The sequence below is a fragment of the Copadichromis virginalis genome, linkage group LG9 (genome assembly GCF_057382275.1).
Source record: "Copadichromis virginalis isolate Kocher_CV1m ecotype Utaka linkage group LG9, C_Virginalis_male_GT1.1, whole genome shotgun sequence".
Taxonomy (NCBI): Eukaryota; Metazoa; Chordata; class Actinopteri; order Cichliformes; family Cichlidae; genus Copadichromis; species Copadichromis virginalis.
Genome location: NC_140626.1, coordinates 16,461,662 through 16,483,784, shown reverse-complemented (window position 1 = coordinate 16,483,784; position 22,123 = coordinate 16,461,662). Strand labels below are relative to the sequence as shown.

Sequence of the window (22,123 nt, the reverse complement as noted above, 5' to 3'; positions counted from 1 at the left end):
GCATATTGGTCCAGAACTGCCTTCCGATTAGGTGTGATTAGATGAATTACATGCTCACAGGTACATGCTTTAAACTCTAAAGACAAAAACTTCAAGACAAACATTTTCCATGAGGAGATAAATGATAAAACATCCTTCCACTATCAAATACTGTTCATCATCCTGCACAGTGAAGCCATGAGCAAAACACGCTTTTGAGTGAAGGTTAACTTCAAATGAGAAACCATTCACGTTAAATTTAGGAGAAAAATGACAATTTTGTGTTTTAATTCAGTCTGGCAAGCAAGAAACATGACAAATTCACATGCCAAGGAAGACACTGATGTCTTCAAATGAAGGGCATGGGCGTTTTGATTGCAACAGACCTGACGACCAGCAAAACATCCTTAATGTGATGAGGTGTCTACGGTGATTTGATAGACTGCCAAAGACGCTGTTCCCTCACAACGCTAACTGCATATAGATGCTAGTTAATGGGCTAATTTACAGGCACAGGTGGTTTACAATCCACACAGGCAAATTCTCCACTGCATCTCAAATATATTATCCGAAATGTGCTCGAGGTTGCTGATATGCAAAGCGCCGCTTTGCTTTATGAACTGAATCCAACTCCATGACTCAGTCAGTTCGAGATTTTGATTCATACTCTGTACTACTCTGTAAGTGTTCTCGGAAAAATCCCCTGAAATAAAAGCTTTTATTCAAGTGACCTTGAGTAAGATGCAGTAGCTGGTTAGATATCAATGTGAGAGCGAAATGTGTAGCATTCCAAAAAGCAAAAACTTCCTCTAAAAACTCTGAAATTATTTCTGCCAAAGTTGAAACAGGGACACTTTGTCACTATTCATAAAGAAGTATCCTTCATATTCAATTTGACATCTTTAGATAACTGTCAGTAAATGCTGTAAAACCATACCCCCCTCTATGGGGGAACACATATTCCAACAAGCAGATTTTATCTCGCTATAAATTAACACAATTTAATGAGTTCTGCCTAATTCCTTCAGCACCTGTCAGACAAAAGCAGCAGCTGTAAACATACCTGTCCTGCTTTAGCATTTTCACACACAAAGGTCTCATAAGGACTGGCGAGCTCAGGGGGGAACTCGTTGATGTCCAGCACTTGGACAGTGATGGCTACTCGACTGGTCAGAACTGGACTGTCTGCAGAGAGAAGCAACAAACAATTACATGAATACAGAAACAGAGACATTTTGGGTGTTTTGTTCACAGCACTGACATCATGTGGATAAATTAAGTACTACCATCTTATGACAAGCCAGAGCTCGAAGGTTTATCACTGTTGCAGTAGCATGGTCAAGTGGTTAAAGAGGCTTTCAGGCTTGAGTCTCCTTGAACAGATGTTATAGCTGCTTAGCCACTGCAAGTGTTCAAATTCTGGAAAACGTCTTATGTGTGTGGAACACAGTGATGCATAAATGCTGTTTTATGATGCTTTTGACTGACGCTAAGAAGGAAAATAAAATAAATACATGCACTAAATTCATCCCATGTGTTGCTTCTAAAGCACACCTCATATTATTGTATACGGCCCTTTCGAGAGGACATTTTTTATTACAAGCCTTTTTTTAAAGGTTCTGTTATGGGTTTGAACCATAAGATGTGCATCCCATTCTAATTAGTGTGTGAAAGCCCCTTCGAGTGGGAATAGCTTGAATCCAGTTGTTTGTTAGTGTTTCCTCACAGAGGGGATACAATGGGGAAATGTTCTCTTTGTGTGAGAGCCCAGTTAAGGTAAACTTTATGGATTTGATGTGGGAATAGGCTTTGGTGCACATTGGGAGGCTTAGCGTGTTCTCGTTTGTGTGAGTGCCAGTGCATAGGTTGGTAGGTTTGTGCGTTGCTGGGTGGTTGAGAAAAAAAAAAATGCAAGGGCGGGGGGATTGGAGAAGCAGCCACGGCTCAGTTAGCAACCTGTCTCTGACCTTGATGGAAAAAGCAATCTTCCCACCAAGGTAAAAATGACACTGATCATGGGATTTGCTGCTTTGCACTGACTGAACTACTAACACGGATGCTCAGTTGGCAAAAAGGCACTATCGCTCACTTGTGATCGAGAACTCTATTTATAAAAGTGGGGACAACTTAAAATATTTCCATATCAATAAATTCTATATTTCTATATAGTCTCAGTGGTTTGAGCTAGTTAAGTTTACAGTTTTCCCTCTCATCTAATTTTAAAAACTCATCTCCATAACTGTTGTTATTATGAGTGATATATCATTCAGCCCACTAGATGGAGCAATGGCACAGTGGTTATATTTGAATCTGACTTCGAGCAGCAATTTAGCCCAAACATATGCTCTATTGATTTACTGAGTCCTGTATAGTTGTACAATGCTTGAGTGATTTGCCCTGAAGTTACCAGCTTATACTGTTTTTCTAATGCACATTTTGCATTTTTTATTTCTCATTTTAATTAAAAAAAAATACTTTATTATTGCAAGCAATCAACCACGGATCTATAAAATGCACTGCAGAACACTAATAAAAAGAAATCATTCTGAGTATCTGTCTGCTAAAAGTGTAACTGCAGATAACATAAGTAACAAAAAAACAAATTGTGTTGACTGTCATTTTTTTTGAAAAAAAAGAAAAAAAAAAGAAGAAAGATAGTAAGTGTGCTTCCTAATTGCCCCATGTCATGGTTATTACAGCATTGAATATATCTCTCCCTTGCCTTAAAATTACCAATGAGTTTAAATGCCAAAACACAACCAGTTAATCTAGCCCTGGCTCTTATTTAGCACGCCTTCTGTTCAGCCCAGTGTCTCAGGGGAACAGCACGCACTGCTCTCATTTTGCTGCATGACTGCAGTGTCTACAGACGACCAGACGGATCGCCAAGGTCTCCGAACTAAAGTGTCTCCAGCTCAGGTGTTGTGACCAGGTGTTTATCGCCGACGAACAAAAGCATAAATGCAATCCAGCAACTCTGTCGATACTGCTGGATGCTTTCCACCAAGTGTAACGGGAATAAAAGGTGTGGGCGGATAAATGTTAAAAAGCATTAGCGGCAAGAACACTCGGTAGATACCGAGGCAGGTCAAATACAGAGGTCTGCAATAATTTACTGTTTATTGAAAACTGCTGTGCAATACTAAATAGGGCTGCTACAGACTGTAGATAAGTTAGAACAATTATTTTTTTTCTCTGTGTGTGCGTGACCTCTCCTCAACAACTGGATTTTTTTGTATGGGCACTGAAGGCATCCTTGCTTTAGTATTTATTGTTGTTATCCATGGTTTAAGACCTGAATAACAGACAGCAAACATGCCAACGATGACAATAGTATCCAGAAGAGTGGAGCCATAACAGCCATCCAATACCCAGAACACAAAGTACTGCCAAATCTAACTCAAGGTCAAACACAGATTTGAACTCAAGCTGGGACACAAACTCTGGGGTGCTGGTTTTATCTCTGTTCTTGCTGCACCAGTCCAACTATTATTTTTAAACACTGGCTCTGGAAGTTTTGTTTATTTCTTTTTTTGTTATTGTCAGTGAGTAACATTGTCTGTAGATGAACATTGATCCTCTGAGAGGGGTGGGCAGAGGTCTGGATCAGAGCCCGACTTGTAGCGAGGTGATAAGAAAGGAGTGAAGCGCAGGTGGGTGAGGATAAAATGAGCAGAACTTCCCCCTGATTCCTGCATCTAGTATGACACACTGAACATGTAACTGCCTATTAAAACTTCCATCTCGCTTCTCTTCCTCTTCATCTGTGCTGTTTCCTCTCAGTCTACCTCATCCTGCAATTTCTTGGCACTTATGCACAAAAGCCACACAAAGAAAGGCGCACACACATTGAAAACAAAATTAGCATGTCACTTCCATGACCTTGAGGGGAAGTGACTAATATCAGTTTCCAAGGCGACAATGACTCAAGTTTTAACAGCCCATATTTCACAGTCTGTCCTAATGAATATACAGCATGTGTAATTTTGATTGAGCACCAGCCTGCCTCTGGGATAATGACTTTGACGGTTCTTAGCAGATTTGATGACTTGATGACGATGGATTTGCTTATTTATCCAGAAATTTGCTCCACTTCCTTCATAAAAACATAATTAGCTTGATGACATGTCTTAAAGCCACAGCTTCACATTAGTTCCATCCTTTTCCGAGCTTGGCTCACAACATGCTGCGATGCTGCTGCGTCGGCGGACTGTTAAACTGTGGAAGGTTCACGTTTTATTGCGGCGTAAGTAAAAGTTGACTCTGGCAAGACAAGCTCTCTTCCAATGCCAGTGACATCAAACGTGCTAAAAGAGGCAGTTAAAAATGAAAACAGAGTTAAGGCAAGTATGCTAGAGGAGACAATGTCCTGAAGACACATCCCTCTGGGAGAGCTATCATAGTTTATAGATACCTATAAACCTTTCCAGCAAAATGGGATTGATTGACTTGAGTAAAAGTGCATTAAATCTTTCACGCAGATTAAGGTGGGGGAAGGACAATGACACCTGCGTGAATCATAACTGATCTCATTGTCATACTTACTGAGTTTTGTCGCTACGATGGAGATATTGTGTTGGGCGATGTTTTCTCTGTCAAGAAGTTCGTTTGTAGAAATCGTTCCCTCCACTGGATCAATGTCAAAGTAGCTGTCCAAGTCGGTCTTCCAGTCAATGGAATATCTGAAAGAAAACGTTAGTTTAAAGACATCCATTTGCAGCACAAACCAGCAAATTAAACCACAGCGATTTTCCTTCTAGCTTCATGTATATGAGTTAGGTGTAATGTAATGTTGGCGTAGCCTTCATTACTCATTCTGAATGGTCATTTCCAGGAAATGTGCTGAGGATCGCATATACATTCCAATCTAGTAATGGGGCACACGTACTTTGGCCATGCTGAGCTAACGGTTTTCTTGGGAACATAAATGAATTTTGGGCACAGTTGAAACCGTATCAATCTCTCATGCTCAATGAACAACAAAGGCATAAAGTGTTGGTTCGATGTCTGAGAACAGAAGGCATGATGTCCTCTCTGTGAAATGCATCTTTGGTCTTACTGAGTTGCTCTGAATGCAAACTATGAAACACAAAAGAGATCTGAGAGCAGACCGCATGGCAGTGACAGCGCCATTCATCACTCCATGCTATTTGATCTTAAAAGGCTATTTTTCATTAATAATTTTGTGATCGTCAATGGCGTTCCAGCAGGAATAAATAGATTGTCTTTTTTCATTCTCATTCACAATTAGGTCAGTTGAGATGTAATGGGAATCTGGTGCCTTACTCATGGTCATTTCTACAGGGCTGATAGTTAATTTTTCATGGGAGTGAGTCCGCATTCACTACATACAGAAAAGGCTGTCTTTGCCACTATCCTGGTAAAAAAAAAAACATTTTGTTCCATGCCAAAGTATTTGATCTTAAAAAGCTATTTCTCATGAATATTTATAATGCTTGTTTTCCACACTACAGAGCCTCAAACTGGACTTGACTCAGTCATTAAGAGAAAAAAGCCTGGCTTACATTTACACCCTCAAGTCTTTTACTGTAATCAGGTTGATAACAACACCACTTGAGTAATATTTTCTATGAGCTTGGGTTCCATTAAATTTTCAGTTTAGTTTTGGGTCAGTCGCCATTTTCTCTTTAACTCTGCATTGCATGCGGCCTTGAAGCGAACATGATCATGTCAAAATAGTTTAGTGTGAGTCTCTTTGATAAATATTACAGCCAAACTCCCATCAAAAGTTCAAAAAAGGTGTAATTTTTCCTCAGGGTAAAAATTTTATTTTTATGCTTTTTGTGGGGAGAGGGTATCATTGTTGTCAACCTGCTAGTCAAGCACATGTGTTGCTTTCACCGTGGCCCATGCAGTTGGTATTACAAGATATCGCATGTTCATTAACAAACAGCGCTGGTATTCAGTTCAACGACACAATACGTATCAACACATCAGTCACAGTTTCTAAAAGTGCATTACAAAGATGAAAAAAACATTAATTCTGTATTCATGTGGGACAAAAAGCATGTAAAATAGTTTTACTTGTAATTGTCCTAATCTCTGAGTTATCTTTAAATAGAATAGAGCTCATCAACAGCTAGGAATAAGAAATCACAGATATAAAGAGTCTATTTAAGATCAACTCAGTGCAGACAGCTGTAGATATGAAAATTAATTATGGCGTTATCTCCTTCTTTGAATTGCGATGATGTTAATTCACTTCAGTGCACATTGCACACAGTGCACAAGGTGATTTAAGGGAAAAAAGGAAGGCATGTTTCAGTTTATTTTCTACAGTCGTTGGTTTTTAGAGTTTATGGTTTTACTGTGGTAGCATTTTAAAGTCCATGACCAATGTGCCTCTTCAAAGTCTTGTGATCTGTATTACTGCCTTTTTTAGGCAGAGGCCTTTCCATCTTTAAGTTCTGAAAACTAACACAAGCTGTAGGAAGCTCTATAGAATCAGCCAACAATGCACTATTCATGATGCCCTTTTTGTCCCTGCAGCTAGAGATAGCTTGACACTATACTGCTAAATAGTGTTACTGGTCGAGTCTAAATGTCTAAAAGCATTATTCCTTATGCATGATGGGTCACTGGGTCCGTTGTTTTGAAGTGAAGAATGTATGGCTCTCTAAAGGCACACAAATGAACAATGTCAGCTGTGGTATTGATGAATATTTAAAATGTTGGAGACAAAGTGGAGATCCACAGAGTAGAGGGCATTCGTTTTTTGTTGTACAAATCTTTGCTTCTTCTCTTCTTTTGTTTTCCCTGGGATGAAATATTCATAATAAAACAACTACTGTCCATGCAACATGTTTTTTTTTTCCCATTTTTTGCGTAACACTCTGGTAATTCATCTCTGAAATCCATTACTATAAAGCAATCCACCTGAATAAGAGCAGCTAATATGTTTTAAAAAGCGAAAGGGTTCTCATACATTTTTAAGAATGCACTCTTTTGTCTTTGCAAAGGACAGTCTATTGTTATCCACCACTGAGGTTTAATGGTAGAAAATGGGGCAGCATGAGTAAGTGTGCGTTCTATGTATGTGTGTGCGTGCAGTGGCGGGTGCATATCGAGGCAGAGAGATTGAGAAAGAAAAGGAGCGTCTTGCCTTGATTATAAATCAGAAGATGAGTGAGGCATGTCAGATCTATAAAACTGAGCTGTAATGTTAAAATGTCTCACCTGATAATTACCCAGGAGAGAGCAGCAGCGCCTTATAAAGGACCCTTCAGCTTTCATAAACTAGGTGGTTGATTTCAGCGTTCAACAAAAAACTATTAAAGAGGAAATTAAAACCTGAGTAATTAATTCTAATAATATAAATTAGCAAAGGGAATGAATTTCCATTTGTTTTTAGTACCCTTGTAAGGTTACATGGATATATTATGCTATGGTTTACACTTTTCTTTCATCTAACACATTCTTAGATCTATTACTTCTGAGCAGTATTTAATGCAAACATGTCATCTGCATTGTCCAAAGCAGACTTACTACAAGCTACAACACTGTGAAGTGATGATACTGTATGCATTTATGTAGAATCCACAGCCATGTATGTAAACCTTGATTTATTGAAAACATGTTTTGTTCAGAATGTCTTGAAAATACTTTATCAGCAATACTAAACTGATACAACAAAAGGGATTAGATTTGAGAAGGTAAAACGTAATTCACTGTACAATCTGGGTTTTGATTGCATGATACAGTAAGTATTTCCTTCACTGTTAAAAAAAAATGATGCATGCAATCTTAAATGTTTATATAGAAGTCTATGGGAAAACAACCTGCACCCGACAAAAATAAAGAAAAAGAAAAAGAAAAAAACAAACAAAACAAGGTATGAAATCTGTTTTGTAAAATCAATTTTGTAAATTATGCAGATTTTTAAGGTCCACTCTTTGTCACCTACAGTTTTAAAAGTGATTGGTGAAAATGTTCGTCCTGTTCCTTCTTAACTGGACTTAAACAGTATGAAAGGTGTCCAGTAACAAGTCCAGTGTCTTAGTTGTTGCTAGAACTGCAATCTTCTGGACAGAGACCTCTGATGTTGTGCTTAGAATCTGGTGGAGTCTCTCTCCCAGTTTGGGGGGTTACAGCTTCTGATGTAACTAATACCACTGGGATCACTTTGGACTTTACCTTTCACATGTGTTCCTACTGTCTGCTCTATCAACCACAAGCTGATGCTTTGGCAGTCTGGTGGGTTTTCCAATGCTCTTCTGAGCATTGGAAAACGGTCATGGTCACGTGTTGACTTATATACCTAATCGGCTTGGTTGCTATAATGCCTGATAGGAATTTGTGTTCTGTGGAGAGGCAGGTAATTGGCTGTTACCTGCCTTTAGGGGATCCTTCATGATCAGGATTGTTCTGCCTTGTCTGGATGAATACCTGCTATTAGCAGCCCCTTATTCGTGCTGCCAGGCAATCATGGATCGCCAAATCCTCTTGAGAACAAAGGGCAAAAATATCTTCCAATTTAACTTTTTTTGTGATTTGTATGTCAACTACAGGGGCCATAAATGAACAGGCTGGATCTCAGGAGGAGATAGCTTTTTCATAGGCTGGGCTTGTGCCGGGTCCCGGTACTGTCCAGTTCTTCATTCCAGAAAGTGGATGTCTGTCTTTGTGAAGTTGACTGGTTCTTGTTCTGGGAGGTGTGCTCTTAGGTCCAATAGCCACTTGGAGTTTGTGTTGTGTGACAACTCTTTTTCCCACATATTCTTCAAAATTGTTCCGTTTCAGCTCCGGATCGTTTTCAGTTGGGTTGATACCTTGTGTTTGGCCATAATCTTTAACCTCAGCTCAGTAGATGCATTGGTCATTGCTTTCTTCTGTCAGGGCTGGCTTATTATGTCCATACTGATCACTATTGTTCCCAGTGTGCTATCGCCTCTCAATGTCCAGCTTTGTAGTGTTCTTTCAATGATGTTGTGCCAACAAATTGTCTGCCTTTGTTGGCATAATTACATAGGTTCCTGCTGCTTTATCCCTATTTGTTATCTGCAAAACAAATTAAACATAACAACAGGTATCTCTAATGTTCAGCTTGAGAGGGAGGGATCAATACATTCAGTTTAGTTTAATGAGTCATTATAAACTATTAAAAACTAAAGTCACTAATTTTTGTTTTGAAAGTACACAGAATATTTAAATATACTTAATGACAACTCTTACAAAGTTCAAATAGGCTGCTTATGTTGTGTAACATTACCGGCAAGTGTAGACCTGCTAACAGATCATCCTAGCAGGATTTTAGATGGCAGTGTCAAATGTTCTACATAGACTGATTGGGCTTTAGACTGATGAGTAAACCTGACAAAACTCTCAAGATTAAAGCTATGATGACACTGATGAATGAAGACTGGAAACACCGATGAATAGAGATCTAAAACCTTCAATCACCGGCTGCAGAATGACAGTACTTCCCTATTTAACACTTTTATTCTCAAGAGAATACCAAGGGCAATTTGGCTCAATAGCCTGAGCTCTTGAAGATGGATGCGCGTTTAGATCCTACCATACTTTACTCAAGTATTTAGTACAAATTATAGTCTGAATAATGTCAACCAATGTGTTTCTTTTAATGGCAGGGATTTCTGAATCACGGGAAACACTGTAATGTAGCTGTGTTGTCAAGGTTCTACATAAAACCATCATGACGATGCAAATTTAGTATAATTAAGTTGGCACAAAATGCATAGCATCTTGACAAGTCTGTTAATCTTAGTAATTAAGAAAAGAAGTAAGTGTTGTTCATTCAGCATCATATTCGGTCAGTGGCATAACTGATTGCATGAAAAACTGATTTTCAAGTGCAGTTTGTCTCTGAACATTTCTACAAAAGAGAAATATTTCGAATTATATACAGTGCTGTGCAACATTCTTCAGGCACATTTTTTATTTCTTTTGTTCTTATATTTTAAAAGTGTCTGGACTTCTTTAAAATTTCTTGAAGATATTTCACCTCTCAACCTCTCATCTGAGAAGTTTCTTCAGTTCTAAGAGCAACTGGTGGAGAGTCCCAGATTTTTAAGTCCTGTTGGGAGTGTCCCTAAGAGGATCCTGGACCCCTTGTTGTTCCTCTTCCTAATCACACAAGCAAAGGTGTGAAAACAGGTGTGGGTCACAATCAGCCAAAGTTTTGGGTGAACCTGTTGTGAGACCTTGCCCCACCCTATCATGTGACTTACTGAGAACAAATGACCTAAGATGTGAGTGGGCATTAAAGTGTCTGGGAAGGGATCTCAAAACTGGATTATAGATGGCAGACAGTTGGTGTCGTAAGCCACCGCCTCTGTTTGAAGATGGTTGTTCACAGTGGACATAGATGGCTTTTTCACTCCTCTTTCAAACCCTCTGTCTTCTCTGTCCAAGAAGTGGACATTGGCATTCTCAAAAAAATGGCCTTTGTCCTTTAGATGCAGGTGTACAACTCCAGATGCTCTTCTTTCCAAGCTCCTTACACTACGATGACCTGGATGACTGAGAAGCCTCACAGATATGCTTCTTATAGTTTATTAAACTGTGAATAAGTATAAAAACACACCTAATTCATGTCTTCACACAACTTAACATAGAAACTATTTTAAATTGTATCTTTTGGTACCTTGTTACAACAGTTTAGTTGACTATACAGAAAATTCCAAAATTCCAAGCTATATTTCACCCAATGGTAGTGGGCATGTGATTAAAATTGATAGAATTATGAATGCAGAAAAGTCCAGCCAGATTTTAGTGGATCATGCAATACCATCTGGAAAGCATCTAACTGGCAACAGCGTCATTTTTCCAGCACAAAAGTGATGCCTTACATGTTATTAATGCAACAAAAGTGTATCCTGCTCGAAAAATGTGCCTCTTCAAAGTCCAGACCTCATCATGGCAGACAACATCCAGAGAATTGTATTGTATGCCCTTTAACAAGACTGGAGAACTATGCCTGAAAACTGCTTACAGAAATAACAAGAAACCTTGCTTAAGAGAGTTCAGGCTGTACTGGAGTTACTTATACTATCTGGTTACACCAAATATTAACCTTTGAATTATACTCATGTTTTAATAACTCAGTGCACATATTTCCCATTTTTCTGCAGAATATAAAGAAATGAGAGGTTACTCAAGACATTTGTGTAGTACTGTGGAGACATATGTTTGTGATTTAAATACAACCACTTCCTGGGGCATTAAAAACAAAGGTTTTCCAGACAGTTTCCACTGTGTGCAAAATATTTGTGGCAGTTTAACTTGAAAGAAACCTGAGACTGGCTTACCCTTTGATAAATCATATCACTTTTCCCACCACTGAGATATAACAAAACTGATAAAACTGAACTGTGATTAAACACCATGTGCAGAAATATATGTCTACAGGATCTACTTTTTAATCCTGAAGAGTTTAACTTTACCTGACTGGGCTGCTGCTGGCATCCAAATCCTGTGCAGTCACTGCTCCGATGATGGTCCCCGCAGGTGTGTCCTCATACACATCCATCACATAGGAGGGCTTATTGAACACCGGAGGCTCATCCACATCCAAAACGTTAATCTTCACTGTTGCTGTGTCTTTGAAGGCCCCAGAGCTCTGAAATCTTGGATCCAGGTGAGCGTTGGAAGCATCTACCTTAAAGGTATATGCCTTCTTTGTTTCATAGTCCAGAGGCTGAGTGAGGGGAAAAAAGAAGTAATTTTTACCTCCAACTTGTTTGCAAATCATAATTGTGTCATGTGTTTGCACTTCTGATCTAATGCACTTTTGGTGTAGTGTTCATCATGTACGTGCTAAGAGCTCTTGAGGAAAATGCTGCAACTCGATATCAGCATCGCTGTTGACAGCAGTTTCCTCTCACTTCATTTTTGTTATATTATCATTTTCAAGCATGAGTAACTGCTATCAAATGTCAACATCAGTCTTCACATTCAATAAAAAACAGCATTACGTGTTATTTCCTGTATTTATTCAGTTTGGCAAAACACATTCAAGCGGCATTGTTCACACCTGCCTGCGAAAAAAAGAGTAAATGCATGTGAAAAAAGCAACAACTGATATGATAGGAAGGATAATGATTGTGTGTATGCTTGTTGTTTACATGACAGGTCAATTGGCAGTTAATAGTACAGTAGCACCAAGTTCATGAGACACATATTGCAGGTCCTGACCAGGTCAACGTTTCCCCCCCCTCAGGGTGATTAAGTCAAGCAGCACTTATTTGGTTCAGCAGGACTTCACCCCACATACAAGAGTTCTCAAACAATAGCTTCAGAGTTCATATGTTCTTCCTACTTGAGCGTCTGACATATCAGCTCAGGGTCAATTAGTGAAAAGCGAGGGGTGGAATGAGCGGCCTCGGCATGTCTGCGAATGAGGTGTACACATCCGACAGCAATGACACCCGTGTTCGTGCTTCTGCCTGTCTCCTGCCCTCTCATGTGTGACCAACCGTACTTGGCAAGCTTGCAGTTGGTCACGCTCTACTGGCCGGGAGTCACATGAGAGACATTCCTTTCTGTGTATTTCAAATTGACTAACATGTAACCACTATGGCAGCAATGCTATCTCCCTGCCTCAGGTCTTTGGCTTCTCTGGCCTGCTGTTTCAGAAGACACCAAGTGAAAACAGCTGGTAATAGGGCTGCAAAATGTTCTTATGTGAAGAGACAGAGGCTGTGGGAGAGTGGGTAAGCTGGAGGATGCCTAAAATTGAGGATTTTTTTTTTTTTTGCCATGCAAAATGAATATGACTAAATCATCTGTCCAAATTAAATGCACATGAATTAGCAATGTAATTAGAGTCCAACCACTAGAAATAATCAGAGGCTGTGCAGTCATGATTTCACAGTGATAACAGATGCTTCTCAAGCCCTCTGTCTCTCTTCCATCTCCACGGCTTCACAGTCTTGCACTTGCAGCAGGTGTCCATAAAAAGAAAAAAAAAAAGAAAAAAGAGAGCGAGAGCACTATGTGAAGGCAAGCCAATCTGAAAGCAATCATTGACCATCAACCACCATGATTGGTTTGATTACAGTGCACCAGATGCAACTGGCTAGGCACAGCTATAAGATTCTTTAACAGGAAATACACTCTGTCCCTTTCAATCACTCTCAAGAGGTGACAACATCAAGGGAAGACAGAGCTCCCTGAAGCAACAGTCTGGTGTAAAAACTGAATTAATTGTGGGTGTCAGTCAAATTCTGATCGCCGCAATCAAGCGAGAAGTTTCCCCAAAGTTACACCGACACCTGCAAAGTAGTCTGAAATGTACAACAGTCAGTGTTTACTGAGCTTCCTGCTGTGAATTCCTGGAAACCAGCATCAAAAGGAAATCTCTGTGCTTTTGTTTCTTAAAAAGTATGTTTGAGAGAACTGAAATAACTGCACCAATAAGATATTTAAAACAGTTCTCATTACCTGAATTTATACGATTCAAACCCCGCATAAACAAAGCAAAATGAATAACATACTAATAATAGGCCCTCTGGCATAGTACATCATACTGTGCCTGGACCGGCATCTGTAGACAGCCATGCATAGTTCAACAGTAATACTTGCACAGGTGGAGAAGGAGGAGGGAAGGCGGTGGTGGGCCTGTGGACAGCAGGAGGTGTACGCCCGGCCTCATTAGCCAGAATCTCACTGGGGATAGGGAGAAGCTCTGCTTTCCATCTCAACATGCTGCATCACCACAATTAGGATACAGGCCTAAAATCTCACCCTTTATAACTGTCTAATTTTCTTGTAATCCGCAGCTAGCTGAGGACAGTCTTGCGGGATGCGATGAGGAAATGCTCCTTTCACACACCGACTTTGCCACAGTTTTGACACAAATCTCCTAGCAAGCGCAGCTGGTGTCTTGGAGCTCCAGCTGACAAATGACTTTGCATAAATAATGCCTGAAAACAGTTGAGCATGAGCAATGCTATTTAATTGCATGTGGATTCAGGCATTTTAAATGTGACTGTTTTAATAAGGCACTCTTAAACTGCAGCAACGCTTAGCCAATTTTGTCAGACTCAAAAAGTTACCTTGCTATATCTTAAAACTGCTGGTTGGTTTATTCGTTATTACTACATATTTATCACATATGAGTTATGATTCACATATTCTTGTTTCTTTTTTTCTCAACTTCTTTGCTTCTGCAGTTATACTCTCTGCATTTGCATATTTGCAAATGTTTTAACATTTCTCACAAGCCACTAACTACAAGGTGCTCTCAAATCTGTGCATTCACATTCACCCTCCCATTCACAACAGCTTTGTTTGACAAAAATTCCTACTTATTAAGATGTCCCAGGTTTTATGCCAAGAAATTAATAGTATGGTGCATTTCTTTGAAAGATGTGTGTCTTTTCATAATTATGAAACACTCACCTTTGTTAGCTGAAACAGCCAATGTGGCAACTAGAAAGTGTTTTAAATGTCATAAAAATATTCCTGCCCTGAATCATTTTATGCAACATTTATCACATTTATAACATTTTGCTCATTATGAAACTTAATTAAGTTCATTTGACATGTTTATTCAGTGTGTAACAATTCAACAGAGTGGAAGACTAAAATATAGTGCACAGGAGACCAGAAAAATAATATAAAAAATCCAAACCTTTTAATACCCTCCCCATCATATTGTTTTAAGCTTACCAAACACTGCCAATAATATTTGATTGCACAAAGACCCCCCCCCCCCCCCCCCAGGATATTTTCTTCTACAGTATCAAAATAAAGAGCAGAGCTCTCAAATTCTACACTAGCATTTGAAAACTAAAAACACACAACAAACACCCCGGCATGATAGAGCACGTATTAGTGCTTTATTATGGCTTTATTATTTTTTCTTTTTATGGAGTACTATGGCAGACGATTGAAAGGTTTTGATATCGAGTCTCCTATTAAATGAAAAGAGATGACAACACGGGGGCAAAGTGCAGTTCATTTACTTCACAAATGGAAGCGGGAGATTAGACAATGCATGGACAAACCATCGAGCAAATTCCACAGTGCAAACAGTAATGTTCAGAGCTTCACGGCCTTTTAAATATGTCTGAGACACATGATGGTCCAAGTATGTCTGGGATAGCTGTGGTTAAATTGGAATAAAATGGGACCAGGAGGGGGTAATGAGAAACTCTGAGTTAATGAGAAGACGTACTAATGTGTCAACGCTTGACTTGGGGAGAATCAAATCAGACCTGCAGGCCATAGGGGAAATTTCCCAAGAAGGAAAAAAAAAAACAGCCATTCATTCTGTGCCTGCATGTATCATTTTAGGTTTTTTTTCTCCCTCTCCTTCGAAGATGACCTACTTATGAAGCCAGCTCTGTATTGCTAAGTATTACCCATATCCACACATGTATATTGTCCATAAACAAGTTGCATACCATTCAATTACATGTTTAAAGTGTCTCATTATTGCTTCAGTTGTTATGCACCTTTTTATGGGTGACTGCAGACGCAACAAGGAAGCGTATCAACGGCGGAATTTGTAAGGAGGACAAACCAAGTTCCTCTCATGTCAGTGCTACTGCTCTTCAACATCACAACAGAACATACTTGAAATTCTAGACATGGCGCAGCGCCCTTTGATATGTAAATGTGCACCTTCATTGCACTGGCAGTGATACTGAATGAAGGAACTTTATTTATTTTTTCCTTGCCAATTGAACCTGTTATGTTCCAAGGGAATTTGTTAATTCAGAGCTGGGGACTAATCACAGCATCATAGTCTCACAGGTACAGTATTATCCTTCACACACGTTAAAAAGTCCTTACATCGACAGATTCCCATGTGTGAATACAGAACAATGGATGAGCTCGTTGACGATTTATACTGAGATATTATAAGGGCAAGTCCAAAAAAAAAAAGTAATTTATGTCTCACTTGGCACTCATTTCTGTTTCTACTCGCGCCTTCGCAGCTTTCTCTCTTAACAGCATAAAGTGTTAGCTGCAGCTGTTGTTGTTTTTTTGTTTTGTCTTGTTTTTTTTTACCTTGGTGGTTATTTTAGGGATGTGAGAGGCAGGATGATATGCATATTTAATAAGTTCACCGTTTGTTTGTGCATTCACTTCAGTATACTGTAACAATAGCAGAGTTCAATACTCTTCTTCAACTTCAGCTATGCTCACCTGCTAATGGGGGGGGGATAGTTTTCTGCCAAAAGCCGGGACTGTATCTAGTCTTTCCCACTGACGAATCATTATCACAGCACAGCAAGCCATTAGAGGGCTGATTTTATTTGTTTGTGCTGAATGCCTGTGTTACCTGAAGAGGGCCGAAGATTAAATGGGTGAAAAATCCAACAGTGTTGGTTAATCTGTGATGTGCAGAGCGGCTTTAAATCCGTTTAACCACAATATTATATATTTACAATACTGCTTATGAATCACCAACCTCTCCAACCCCCTCGAGAGCAAATCAAAGTTAAGCCAAACATGCCCAGAATATTACACATTTCTAATAGCAGCCGCGTGAGCCAACATATTTCTCTGAATAGCAAAAGTGCGTGTTGTCTGGATGCTTATTTCTTGTGAGATCAATACCTTCCGAGCCTACATGACAGCCAGTCCAATAAGCTAAACACATTATTTGTTGGATACAAAGTCGCTTCAGATTCCACTGAGATTGTGAGATGAGCAGTTATGAGGCATGGTTTGTCGCCGGTTTAGTAGGGCTGTCTAAAATGAATGACACCTTCATGAAGTCACCGCAATCATTGACTGACAGTTCGGCGAAATTCGGCCATGCAGAAGAATACTTAAGCCCTGGGGCCACAATTGTGCTATCAGCAGTCAACTGACCACAGAGCACAAAGAGCTTATCATCAGTAGAGAAAAGCTTACATGCCCCAGAGAGCCATTTCATGTCCCTGTGAATACCAGGGGGTCCTAACACTGCGGAGAAGAGCTGCTCACTTTATTGTGCTGCCATCAGTCACATCGGTTTGTGTCCTTGGCTGCCTCGAAGCATCTCCATCCCCCCAGTGTTCACAACAGTGGAGTGCCATGTGAGAGCCTTGCCAGCAGCTCTGTCCACACTGCAGTTGAGTAGAGTGACTGTGAAAGACTCGCGCTGCCACTCTTAATAGGACAGGGTTAGCCATGAGATGAGCCCCGAGACACTAGTTTAATCTATAACACCCACGCCTCCCCAGGCCACCGGAGAGAGAAGGCACTTCATCGACTCCTAGCACCACCTCAGCCACCTCTTTGTCACTCTCTCTCCTCTTTTTCTCTTGTTGTACGTATTTGCTCACAGACGGCACATGCAAACACAGACGTGCACACACATTGCTCCCTGCTTGGCGTCTCGGCAAGGTGTTATTCATGTGTTGGACACCTGAATCTCCCGCTGTGCTGACATATTGTTTCCTGCTTCCCCCCATCTCTGGACTCCTTTTACACCAGGCCTAAAATAACTCATTTCACCTCCTACTGGAACATTTGGCACGTTAATCAATAGATGAGTTTCAACTCTTGTCTTTGAGCAGGACTAGGTAGTATCATGCCACTCCGTGGTCTCTGTTTTTTGGGGGATTCTTTTTGGCGTGTATGTTTGTCTGTTTTTGTTTTTTATTTGTTTGTTTGTTTGTTGGGGGAGTACTGTAATTATCCTATACAAATATATAGGTTATGAGCATTATATGTTTCAGATGGTTTTACAATACAATGACATGTTATTTCAAGACATTTGAATGAATGTGCCTTTGTCTAATCAGTCTTCTTTGTTCTTTTGCATTCAACCAATATTCTTCACAGTTTTTGGTCCTTCGAGCAGCTTGTTCATTGTGTTTGTCGTTTGACCTTTTTTTTAAGCTAGTATCTCAGGGAGATTGAAAGGCGCTAACAGCATTCATGCTCTGAAATGATTACTGTTCAAACAGCACAGTAATGACATGTCTGATGAAGAAATTAGACTGCAGTCACTTTATGGCTTCAGTAAAATTAAGTCCTTAATTGATGGCAGGAAGGCTGAAAAAAAAGGCTTCTTCTCTCAGTACAGTCAATTGACTATGGGGAAGTCTAAATATGGACATTTTGAGCAAAGGCAAACCAAGCAATCAGTCAAATTTGTTTTGCTCCCTATTGGTGGCACACTCTTTTCTTAAATGCCATGCAACACTATAACATTAATCACTTGAACATGCTGTTCTTTGGGAGCAGAAAAAACATGTCACCTTATGCAAGCTGGATGACTCATTGGCTGACTTTGACTGCTTTGACTGCTGCTTTATTAACTCAAAATCTAGTATAAGCAAGAGTGATGGAGTCTTGAATCTTATAGACTTCTTGTATGAAGTATTATCTCAGTTAAAACTTTTCAGATATGGTCTGAAATTTGCTTGTGACAGCATCAAGCATTGATGCAGATTTGTCAGCCCCAGAAAAGTGCTCTTTGATTTGGAAAGTTTGGACGCGAGTGAACTTACTTTCATGTTCAAGAAACCAGTCTGAGATCATTTGAGCTTACTTACAATGTGGCCATAAAGGGACAGACACAGTCAACAACAACAACCAGGGAAGCTGTGGTGTAGTGTTTAAATCATGCTGAATTTGTACTAAAAGTGTTCAAAGTGTGCAAATATTGCATCAACACCACCAGCAGCCTGTTGTTGGCAATATGGATCCCTATTTTCATGTTTTTTGCACCAAATTTTGACCCTAAATTTGACTGTCAGAGAAGACATTTTTTCAGTCCTCCGTACCATCCAGTTTTGGTGAGTTGTGGCAAATTGAAGGCTCAGTTTCCTGTAATTAGCTGACAGGAGTTGTACCTGGTGTAGGCTTCAGCTGTTCCATTCAATCTGCTTTGTGTTTTAAAGATGCTGTTCTGCAAATCTCGGTTGTAACAAGTGGTTATTTGATTATTAGCTCCAGGCAGTTTGTCCAGTCTCCACTGACCTCTGGAATTAGAAAATGATTATTACCCTGAGAACTCCCACCCACTCAATGTTTTTTCACAGTCTTTCAGATTCTCTGTAAACTGAAAGATTTTTGAATGGGAAATGCCTGTCTGATACCAAAAACCACAGCACATTCCCCTTTATTCCCTATCCCTATATCCCTGTTTCTCAGTTTGAACCTCAGCAGGTCATATTGACTTTGTCTACATGGCTAAATTTACTGAATTGTGGCGATGTGGTTGGTAACACAGTGGCTGGTGAGTATATGCTAAGTTTGAAACCTTCAAGCCATTTTTTTCTTTGTCAGATGTTTCAGCACCAAGGACAGAGTGACAAATGACACCTATGTTCACGGACTCTGTAAAACTAATTGTTTCTTTTATAGTAAGCACTAAACTTATTTCTATGTAAAGTGTACTTTTGCTATTGTTGCATGTATGTTTCTATAAATGTGGCACAATGCAGCACAGAATTTAAGCACAAATGCCTACAGCGTGGACACATTTTCTGTGTATTTGGTTTGTTTGAAAGTTGGTATTCTTAAGATGAAGCTTGTCTAAAGAGTGTCTAGTTTACGCTTTGTGCTGTTTATAAGTTTTCACTTTTTCTGTGCATTTTTATGCAATGATCTTCCAACACTGCCTTGACAACCAACTTAAATATACTAACAATAATCTAACAATCCTAACTGATGACTTCAAAATCCATGGCAACCGATTTTTAATAGACTGGACCATTAAAGCTGAGGACAAATCTCTATACAATATGTATTTCATTAATCCATTTTCACCCTCATGTTTGTAGAGCTTCAGCGCAAAGGTGTTAGGCTTGCCACAGAGAATAATTGGAGTTCAACATCTTGTAGCATCAAACCACTGATTAATAAACTTACTCCACTCTTGCTAAGGAATAGCCAGACCATGAACATAAACTATAGAAAACCTTGACAACCAATCAAAAACGATGCCAGACATGACACCATTGTAACAAAATATCCAACAGCAGCTCAAAACACTGTAATATCCAAAGAACCATATCATATTTGTTTTATCTAATGATGTGTTAAATTTATTTATTTTATTTTATTTTGTCTGAACTGCCAGGCACTGGAGATGAAACATAGCCATTTGGCTAACTCTGGCATATTTACATTGATATGTTCAATAATATAGACTGCCCCTTTTAAATAAAAATATTTCAATTCAAATTTATTTATAAAAGGAGATTTGCCAGTAGGATGCCCAGATACATGTAGGTGTAAGGCAAGATGGACTGGCATGGAAATGCTGTTATCATCTGAGGTTACAGGAAATCTGGCTGAGCTGTCCAGATTTTCCCTAGCATATTGCATACATATGTTCTAGATATATTATTTTACCAACCCCAGTTGTCTATATATACTCATGGTTAAGCTATAGATACAGCAGCTTGCAACTGAAGTCGTCTGTACTTCTCTACAGTGGTTTATGGACCACTGTCGCTCTCTGTGGTAATGGATTTGGAAGTGGTGCCAGAGGTTTGCAGCAAATGCTCTTTATTCAATGCACTGTGGCCGCTGGGGGCATTCAGTTTTTACAGGGAGGAGATAGTCCTGTATTAAAATAGATTCCCTGAATGTGAGCCAGCAAATATTGAGCCACACAAGCTGTCATTAAATAATGCTGTTCCTTTAGGCCTCGCACATTTCAATTACACATATCTGCCATCTTTTTTTCCCTCCCAGGAGAAGGCAAATAAACAGGCAAATGGACAAACAGCATTCAATCTGACTGAAAACTATTCTAGCGTCGTAACCCAAGGTTATCATGCAAGATCTCTCAATGTGTGGGTGTGCGAGTCTTCTCCATATACCTATAGTGGTATTTGAACACACTGTGTGCCACTGCATGCTTTTCCATGTACAGTATGTCCCTCTGTATGCACACATTTGTCAGTACGTCTCTTTGGGAATTCATTGGTGGATTTACCTATTGTCTCCCATAATCTTATGCTTTGCAGATGGGATGTACAAATTCCCCCTATGCCTCTGTGCCTCTTTTTTACCTCTCTCCCTGTATTGGTAGACTGGGAAACAGATGATCATCCTTTGAACCCAACACTCAGCCTGATCCTCTTATCATAGCCAACCTTCCTGAGTCTTTAATTTGAGGTCTGCCAAACTCTGCTCTGTGCACAATGTGGCTCTTGTCTCTACCCCACTGTTTTTAATGTGTGTGAGAGGAAGGGAAGTAAAAAAAAAAGACAAGAAAGACAGAGAGGGAGGGGAAACGGTAGAGTGAGGGGTGATCTGTGCACATTTGCACACCTGTCTCTAGGGATAGTCTATCAACCTGAAAAAAGACAAGTCCGTAGGCAGGTCAGCATTCTGGGGAACACAGTGAACAACTCTTAAAGGCTTCATCTCTGGCTACCTGCTTCCCACGCCTTTCCAAGGCAATGCTCATTCTTCCTCTTTTCTCTTTCTCACTCCTGCTAATATCGTAATACCAGATGGGACGGAGCACGTGTTGTTTGGCAAATTACCCTGTGGGGGGTCTGGTCAGTTAGAGGGGCTCAGAATGCCTCCCTTCAATGCTGGCTTTGTACAGAACCATGCTACTGTAGGGGATACATCACAATGCTGCATTGTTGTTATGGCAGCATATCAAACATGGGAAGTAAAACAATAGCAGGAAAGATGCATCCCTGCCATCCATCGAGGCTATGCCTGATGTAAACAAATAACTGTCTTCATTTACATTATAATTGCCTCCTGTTTCATTCTGTTTTTCCATTACTGTCAATGAGAAGGTCACGATATAATGATCTACAGCTATGACTATATCCACTATTCGCTTTCAGTGTACAGACGCGTGCCTATGATCTACACACACTGGTTTGCACATGTTCATGCACACACGTATAGAGCATACTGAGGGAGCTCTTACACTAAGCAGTGAATCAATTACTCACTCAGCTGCATATTTTTGGAGGATCAAAGGATCACACACCTTTGTGTAGTCGTGTGCTGGGGCATGTACTAAAAATGTACCAGTTAACGAATACCTCAGTCTGATAGATCAGAAAAACAAATGCAGATTCGCATTCCCCCAAAGAAAATTTTAGACACTTACATCAGAAAAAGCCTGAAAGGCACAAAATACAGACAGAATTGGCTGCACCTTTTTTTCAAATACTTCTGCAATCAGATGAAATAAATGCTCCGTCCCGGAATAAAATGAGAGACAAAAACG

At 39.8% G+C, this 22,123-nt stretch overlaps 1 protein-coding gene across 1 annotated transcript in view; it reads right to left on the bottom strand.

Moving 5' to 3' along the window:
• The window catches only part of LOC146701664 (cadherin-12-like), a 102,497-nt gene that overhangs the window by 11,437 nt on the left and 68,937 nt on the right, over window positions 1-22,123 (bottom strand). Inside the window, exons 7-9 of the mRNA XM_085467953.1 lie at window positions 11,403-11,656; window positions 4,525-4,661; window positions 1,043-1,164 (exon numbers count right to left, since the gene is read on the bottom strand). Coding sequence (XP_085324079.1) covers window positions 1,043-1,164; window positions 4,525-4,661; window positions 11,403-11,656 — 513 coding nt within the window. The remainder of the gene's footprint in view (window positions 1-1,042; window positions 1,165-4,524; window positions 4,662-11,402; window positions 11,657-22,123) is intronic.